Source organism: Bombus bifarius, unplaced genomic scaffold (assembly GCF_011952205.1).
Source record: "Bombus bifarius isolate JDL3187 unplaced genomic scaffold, Bbif_JDL3187 scf7180000007973, whole genome shotgun sequence".
Lineage (NCBI taxonomy): Eukaryota > Metazoa > Arthropoda > Insecta > Hymenoptera > Apidae > Bombus > Bombus bifarius.
Window position 1 is genome coordinate 4,402,817 of NW_022884359.1, and position 8,299 is coordinate 4,411,115.

Consider the following 8,299-nt stretch of genomic DNA (forward strand, 5'->3'; position numbering starts at 1 on the left):
AAAAATCGCAAGGTTTTTCAATGAGTGGAGAACATTGCACGGAATGCAACTCACGATAAGATTCCTCGCAGTGCCGAGCTACTCGAAAGACGGATAAACACCTAGAACCGCACGACCTTGCGTGTTCAAGACGTTTATGCGTGCCGGTTTCGTTTCTGTCGTGTCCCGACTAATTATTCGACCAGCTACGCTCTAACAGATCAGTTTCTTACTTTCTTTTTACCGAGACCAATTTGAGGCCCGAAGTCCGCCGTCGCGAATAAATTTGCCATTTATCTGCGTCACGGCAATCTTCTCCCTTTTTTGTATCTGTAGGGAATCGATTATCAACGACGTGAAAATGCGTAATTCTTGTAAAATTTCCAAATACCATGATCCTGTTCTAATTGCTATCATTAACTCGATGTTAATTAATTAAAGAATCTATATAAATGATAAAAGATTATTTTTGTTAAACTGGACGATTTTGCCAGATGGCGATACGTTTTCTAAGCCGCGATATCGAACCGATACGGGTATCTATCAAAACAGGTAATCGAAATCGCGTTGTTTCGATGAAAAAGAGGAGTACAATTTATTAGCGAACAATGTTAGTTTCAACTTCAAATAGAGATCAACTTCAAACTCAACGAGAAGAACGCGTAACGAGGAAAGAATGACACAACATTCTATAAAATGTTGCACGCCACAATAGATTGAAAGCTCTATGTGCAAGCTATTTCCATACATCGTATTGGAAACAGAATTTTTATAACCGGCACCCTTGATAACAATTCTTCATAATTGAGAAGAAAAGAAATGCAACTGAGCCAGCCATCGGTATTATTCACAGGGGAATAAAGAGTCGGACGAAAGTCAATCGAGGAATTGACAGGGTTTTATCAATTTCTTTTTTCTCTTTTTGACGGTTAAAGTGTGACGTGACCTAGTTTCCTTTTTGGATCCACGCAATGAATTCGAAACGATTTATCAAAATTTCAAACTTCGATAACGCTGAAATTTTCAATCGGTTTCTGGTGTGCACGCACGCCATTAGCAACGTTGGTTTGTAAAACAAACCGCGCATAAAGATAATCAACCAGAGCGCCTACCGACTGTCAATATTCATCAAATTTGAATGATATCGCTGTCCAGCTAGGGGAAAAAAGCGAGTCACAGCCTATTTTTTTCACCGATCAATCCGGCTCGCGCGCCACGGATAAAGGAAACGTTTTCCGGATCGGTCGCAAAAATGTTCTCTGACACGCATTGTTTTGGTGGTACGCGGCCAACGATACACCGCTGAAATAGAACATGGTCCGCGTCGATTCCGGAACCACGGTCCAGTATCCGATTTTTGTCAGAAAAGTGATCTTTTTCCATTATCAGACATCTATATGTAGATTTCTTCCAGGCAAACGCCAGAGACGAAAGAAAAATGACGAATAGTTGGTACACAAGGAGGCGTACTATGCTTGGTAAACAAGAAAGTTTTCTTCGTTTAATTAGAACTTTCGTTTAAGCTTAATTAATGCTTGAGATTACGATGGTTCTCTGTCGTTTAATAACGCGGATAGAACAAATTCTCAGTAATAATGGCTGAATGTAATACTTCTGCTCGTGATTTACGCTGGAAGATACATGCCCGTAGATTTCGCAACAAGCAAGGACTAACATGGTACTCGTGTAGAACCGGCACCGCGCCACAGGAACAAAGTTTCGCCATAGCATTATTTCTGCGTGTAATTTTCTTCTTGGCTTATTGCGAACTGCATTCATTCATTGTTCATAGCGGTGCCGGGGGCAATTTCACCGAAACAATGAATTATTCATATTGTAAACATTCGTTCTTCCCTCGTAGTTATCAGTCTCTTCAGTACCATGTTTCACTTTTTTAGACCGTGTTTTAATCGCAGTCGTTTCATTATTTACCATAGAAATAACTATACCAAACTTTGTAGCCATTTTTCCATCCCTGCAATTAGTCCTGTAGGACAAAATAATTGCGGTAAGTAGTATTCTCTGTGAGAGCTTTATAATCACCTACTAAATTGAAGCTTTAAGTAGAATCATCCATTGATCTATCCGCAGTGAGGCTCGTACGCGTTAATTTTTATTTAATACTCGTAATTCACGATGTCTGTTACCATCAAAGCTTCGAGAATATAAGTTAGTAATAAATTATAACTAAGCTTATGCTACATTGATACATGTTCCTCAACGAATCCTTATGTTTGATAAAAACATTTCAAATTACTTGGTTCAAACGGAGCTTTAATCTCCGATCGAATTTACGAACTTAGAAGGTAAATGTATTAAAGAATCAGATCACAAAATGAAGTTTGAACATGGAAAATAATTATGAGAAAGAGTTGCAGGTGTTAGCGCGCGGTTAGCCGTAGGTTAAGTCGGGGTTTCGAGTTAATTTCCATAGGTTTGCGGCACGCAGGGTGAGAGGGTGTTTTTCACGATGTGCGATCACTTCGAAAGGGCAATGCGAGACGAGGGATTAGCGCGGCTCTGTTATAACGAGGCCACGTTATGTCAGCCACCCTTGCTACGAAGGGATAGTCAAACAACCCCCTTGCAGTTTACGGCCGTAATTAACTTCCTAGGTTATTAGCCCTCGTTCGCGGTTGTAGCTCGCTACTCCATAGGACTTTGTCTCACAACTCTTTTCAGGGATAATCCTCTCCTTGTCCTTCCTGCATCCACCTCTTGCAACTCGACTTTCATTCGACTCAGACCAGCATTTTTCAACGAACATACGCACCAAGATTCGTCCATTGTTATCTCAAAAATCATATAACAAAAAACTAATAATAAATTCTATATTATGTTCGTTAAAAAAAACAGGAATGTATATACGTCATATAGTCGATCACTATTCTATGAATATTCGAAAACTCATGAACGAGTTCCGTCGCGCTAAATAATGCAATCACATTAAATCCGTAAATGGACAATTAATTAACGAGCTATGGATCGACAGCCGCGATGCTTTTTCTTCGTAGCTGAGGAAATCGGTGAAAGAAAAGAGAACAGAGAAAGTCTATTTTAACCACGTCTGATTCATCCGTAATTTACGGCGTGGAAAATTCGACTGGAAATACTCGCCATCAGCTGCGTTCCTAATTAATTATTTTTATGCGATACCTCGATTTAGTTCGCGGACGATTCTAAATTTATAATTTAACGACTTCTCTCCCCGTCAAGGCTGTTATGTCGCGTAACACTCTACCTGGCCCAGGCCACACACCGCGGGCAAGATGGCAACCAGATGTCTTCGGATACTCACTGCGTACGCTCAATAGTCTCAAGTATCTTCCATAAATCTCAGGAATTTCCTAGTCGAGGTCCTTAAAACCAAACAAACGTCTGTTTCCGAAGCATATGTAAAGACCTTTGTCTACTACGGCTTGACAAGGGAAAGTTGGTTTTTCTCACGTATGATGCAACTTTCCTCCCACGAACCACTTTCTCTCGAGGGCGGTTAAGACCCTTCGTTTAACCAATTAACAACGAAGACTATTTACCTCACTCTCTTAGTCAAAATCGTCACTAACGAATCCGATGGTCCCGTGCGCTAGACACACCCATCCTTAGCTTTCCTCCGCCACAGCATCGTTTCCGAACATCACTGATTTTACATCCTTCGAACAGTCAACATCCCTCGACCGGGTTTACACCCGAAGATCAGTCTCAATCAAGCATCTCGTCAAGCGGTCAGCAATTCGAATACAGTGAGTCGACAAATCCATCAGTATACGTGATAATCCGTCTAGAGACTCAGGTCGCACTCATTCGTAGTCATCTCATAACAAATATTCATTTTGTGTTACACCGAAGTTGTTGGTTTGTGAAAATATATAATAACCTGTTAGCAACAGCGTTATCTTTCATTTAACTACCCTTATTATCCTAAAAGAAATAAGGGATCGAGCGATTCGCGGCGTCGATTAGCAAATCGTAACGGGAATTTATAACTCCCGTTGGCGCGCTTCTTCGAGATCGCGTCTCCCCGCGAACGTGCGAAAACAAAGGGCTGTCGTTTAAAATGCGGCGAAATTTTCGATTCACTGACGATACGAAACCAACGTAATTCGTCACGTTTTAAAAATGTAGTCATTGATTTACTCATTGGAATGCCGCAGCAGGGAACGGATGTGCGGTAAAAAATCGCGAAGCTTGATATTGTACGCGCGAGCGGAGATTGAGATTTTTAATCGGACGAGCGTTCAACAGCGACGGTGCGGTGCGATAAAAATCGTAATGTACAATTAACCACTTTGTTTTAAACAGTCGTGATCTTGTTAACAGGATTTTGCATTTAATATTCGCGTAGTTTTGCCATTTCTGGCGCAAATAATTATGGAAGTTCGCTACTTGTGATGCTGGAGGTTCGTTAAATTTTCATAAAAGCTGCAGGGAAGCGTCGGAAGTTTATTGTCTATTTCGAACCGAGGTTTATCGACGAATAATTCTACGAAGAGATGGAAAAATCGCTGGAAAATAACACCGAAATAGATCTAAATGGAACTGCACAATTAAAAAATTACAACCATAAAAACGAGATAAATAGAATAAGGTTTATTAAAAATTAATCGTAAATACATCAATAACATGGTACAGGTGATTCGTAAACGTTGCCAAAACCCGTAAAAAATGCAAAATCAAAATTACTCATTCATGGAACGATATATATTAGGAGAGGTATACATGACGGAGGAAGATGCAGGAATAGTTATCGAATTGGTGAAAACCATGGTACCTGGACGAGGATAGGAATCAACATCGGCAGCATAAACTACCAAGGCAGGAGGAACTGACAGGGAAGCTCTAGCATTTACTTTGACAGGTTCATTGCCGAAATTGAGCATAACAATTACAGTTTCGCTTCCTAGAGTACGAGTAATACCCAAAACCTGCTTATCCAATACTGAAACGTTTAAAGAGCCCCTTGCGATTACTGGTCTTTTCTTTATGTTCATTAACTGTTTGAACAGCTGATATGGGGAGCTAGTTGCTCTCTTCTGAGCTGCCAGGTTTAATGTCTTATAATTGGGATGCACAGGCAACCAGGTTTTCGTACTATTGGAGAATCCGGCGCTGGTGGTACTGTCCCATTGGAACGGTGTTCTTTCTGGATCTCTGGATTTCAAGTAGTATCTGGCAGGACCAGCGTTGCAACCGGCTGGGTCGACAGTCTCCTTGTACGTGAATGGTCTGTCTACCATTCCGATTTCGTCTCCGTTGTAAATAACCGCTATACCTGGTAGGACCATCGCCATCTGGATAATCATATTAGCTCGTCCAGTGCCGAATCTAGACGCCACGCGATGGTTATCGTGGTTGCCCACGACCCAATTCGGCACGTTGCCACTCGGCACGCTTTTCACCCACTTATCTATCAAAATTTTGTAGTCCATCGCGGTAGATTTGTTGTTCAGACTCGTAATGAACATAAAGTTGAAGGGAACATTGGAGCCAGCTGTGTAGTATTTCATGGTACGTTCGTGAGTGGTGTATGCTTCCGTGAGAATTAGCCTAGGATCGGAATTGGTACGGTTGGAGTGGTCGTTCATCAGCTTTCTCCAACTGTTGAGCGTGCCGTAGGTTTCGTTCTGATCTAACGTGTAAATATGAAGCAGACTGTCGTAATCGTCACTAGGAATATCGGTTCTGTTTGCGCTCGGTTCATCCCTAAATTTGACATCCTCAAACATGAAATTGATAGCGTCAATGCGGAAACCATCGACCCCGCGGTTCATCCAGAATGTGAACACATTCTTTATCTCTTGATCCAAACCTTTGTTGCGATAATTCAAATCTGGTTGACCTGCAGCGAATTGATGCAGATAGTATTGCTTACGGACGTTGTTCCACTCCCAAGCCGAGCCTCCAAAGTTACTCAACCAGTTGTTTGGCGGTTTTCTGGTCCCGTTGACGATCTTGGCGTCGCGCCAGACGTAGTATTCGTCGTATGGCTTGATCTTTTGAACACTCTTCTTGAACCAGGGATGCTCGGGAGAACTATGATTAGGCACGAAGTCCAGGATCACCTTGAGCCCGAGGGACTTGGCCTTGGCTACCAGTTTGTCGAAATCCGCTAGAGTTCCGTAAGTGGGTTCGATGTCGGTAAAGTTGGAGATGTCGTAACCAAAATCAACTTGTGGACTCTTATAAATTGGTGATAGCCAGAGAGCAGTGGCACCGATATCTTTAATATGCTCCAGCTTGCTGGTGATACCGTTCAAATCACCGATACCATCTCCGTTGCTGTCTTTGAAACTCCTCGGGTAGATTTGGTACACGATGGCATTTTTGAACCAGTTCACGTCTACTGCCGCGCTTAGCGCGAACAATAAGAAACACGATGTAATCGTTAGTCGAAACATGATGGACTACTGAACCAAGAGGAACACGGACGGCTCTTTATAGTACGCGGCGATATTAATCATCTATTTACTTGCACATTTCGATTATCTGAAATCGCTTTTGTCAAATCTTTTTTATTTAATTAATCAAGGATAATACCATTTCGAGTAGCTGTCAACGATAACGAGAAGATAGTTAGATACTTGACTTTTATCATAGACCATGTATCAATTTATTTTTTTGCCTTCTGATTTTTCCTGAGAGAGAAACTTTCCATATCGAAATTGTTTTCTATACTTTCTTATATCTTCAAACATTTTTTCACACTCGATAGCAGCTTCCTTTCGTTGAAGAACACATCGAAGCTTCGATTTCTGATCGTGAAAAATCGCAAGTTCTTTCAATGAGTGGAGAACATTGCACGGAATGCAACTCACGATAAGATTCCTCGCAGTGCCGAGCTACTCGAAAGACGGATAAACACCTAGAACCGCACGACCTTGCCTGTTCAAGACGTTTATGCGTGCCGGTTTCGTTTCTGTCGTGTCCCGACTAATTATACGACCAGCTACGCTCTAACAGATCAGTTTCTTACTTTCTTTTTACCGAGACCAATTTGAGGTCCGAAGTCCGCCGTCGCGAATAAATTCGCCATTTATCTGCGTCACGGCAATCTTCTCCCTTTTTTGTATCTGTAGGGAATCGATTATCAACGACGTAAAAATGCGTAATTCTTGTAAAATTTCCAAATACCATGATCCTGTTCTAATTGCTATCATTAACTCGATGTTAATTAATTAAAGAATCTATATAAATGATAAAAGATTATTTTTGTTAAACTGGACGATTTTGCCAGATGGCGATACGTTTTCTAAGCCGCGATATCGAACCGATACGGGTGTCTATCAAAACAGGTGTTTGCTCGACCAATCGCGGGGAGACGTAGTCGCTATTAGAGACGTCAACGGGAGTCGTAAATTCCCGTTACGATTATAACAATCGACACCACGACTTGGTCGATCCCCTGATTTCCGTTGAGATAATAGGGGTGATTGAGTTTGTATAACACTGTGATTCACAGAATTATAAATTATATATTTCCAACACTTAGATTACACTGATGAGCATAGATAGATAGATAATCACTTATCGCACGTAGATAAGATAGATATGTACGTTAGCGCAGGGCTCTTATAATTGGATTTAATGTATTAGTGGACGTAGCACTATAAGATATTTAGGAGAGGAAATGTATGCTCGACAATACCGAGACCGACTCTCGCGTTATGCTTAGACTGCCCCGATAGGCATTAACGTTAGACTTAGTAGTTGACTTTTCCAACGATGTAGAAGAAGTGAAGTTGAGTGACGATGCTGTGTCGGAGGAAAGCTAGTGATGGGTGTGTCTAGCGCACGGGATCATCGGATTTGTTCATGCCATTTTAGGTCAGGAAGTGAGGGCAGTATACATTGCCTCGGATTGGACAAACGAAGGTTGGTGGACTAGGAAGGGTCTTAACCGCCCTCGATAGAAAGTTGCTAGTAGGAAGCATCGTACGTGAGAAAAACTAACTTTCCCGTGTCAAGCCGTAGTAAACAATAGTCTTTGGAAGCTGATTTAGAAAAGACATTTGTTGGGTCTGAAGGACCTTAGCAGGCAAGTGACTCGGGTTTATGACGGGTGCTTAAGGCTATTGAGGGTACGCCGTACGGAAGAGCGGACATCTGGTGTCCGTCTGGCCCGCGGTGTGTGACCTGGGCCAGCCAGAGAGTCGCCCGGCGTAACACTTATGCTACATTGATACATGTTCCTCAACGAATCCTTATGTTTGATAAAAACATCTCAAATTACTTGGTTTGAACGGAGCTTTAATCTCCGATCGAATTTACGAACTTAGAAAGTAAATGTATTAAAGAATCAGATCACAAAATGAAGTTTGAA

General features: G+C 41.7%; 1 protein-coding gene across 1 annotated transcript; it reads right to left on the bottom strand.

The window, feature by feature from the left end:
* Window positions 1-4,606: 4,606 nt before the first annotated feature.
* Window positions 4,607-6,401, bottom strand: LOC117216712 (maltase A1-like). Its single transcript, XM_033463653.1, has one exon. The coding sequence runs from the start codon at window positions 6,375-6,377 to the stop codon at window positions 4,659-4,661; it is 1,719 nt and encodes a 572-aa protein (XP_033319544.1). The 5' UTR covers window positions 6,378-6,401; the 3' UTR covers window positions 4,607-4,658.
* Window positions 6,402-8,299: the final 1,898 nt, after the last annotated feature.

Coding starts and splice junctions, on each gene's coding strand:
- LOC117216712 (XM_033463653.1), bottom strand. CDS start 6,377: ATGTTTCGACTAACGATTACATCGTGTTTCTTATTGTTCGCGCTAAGC.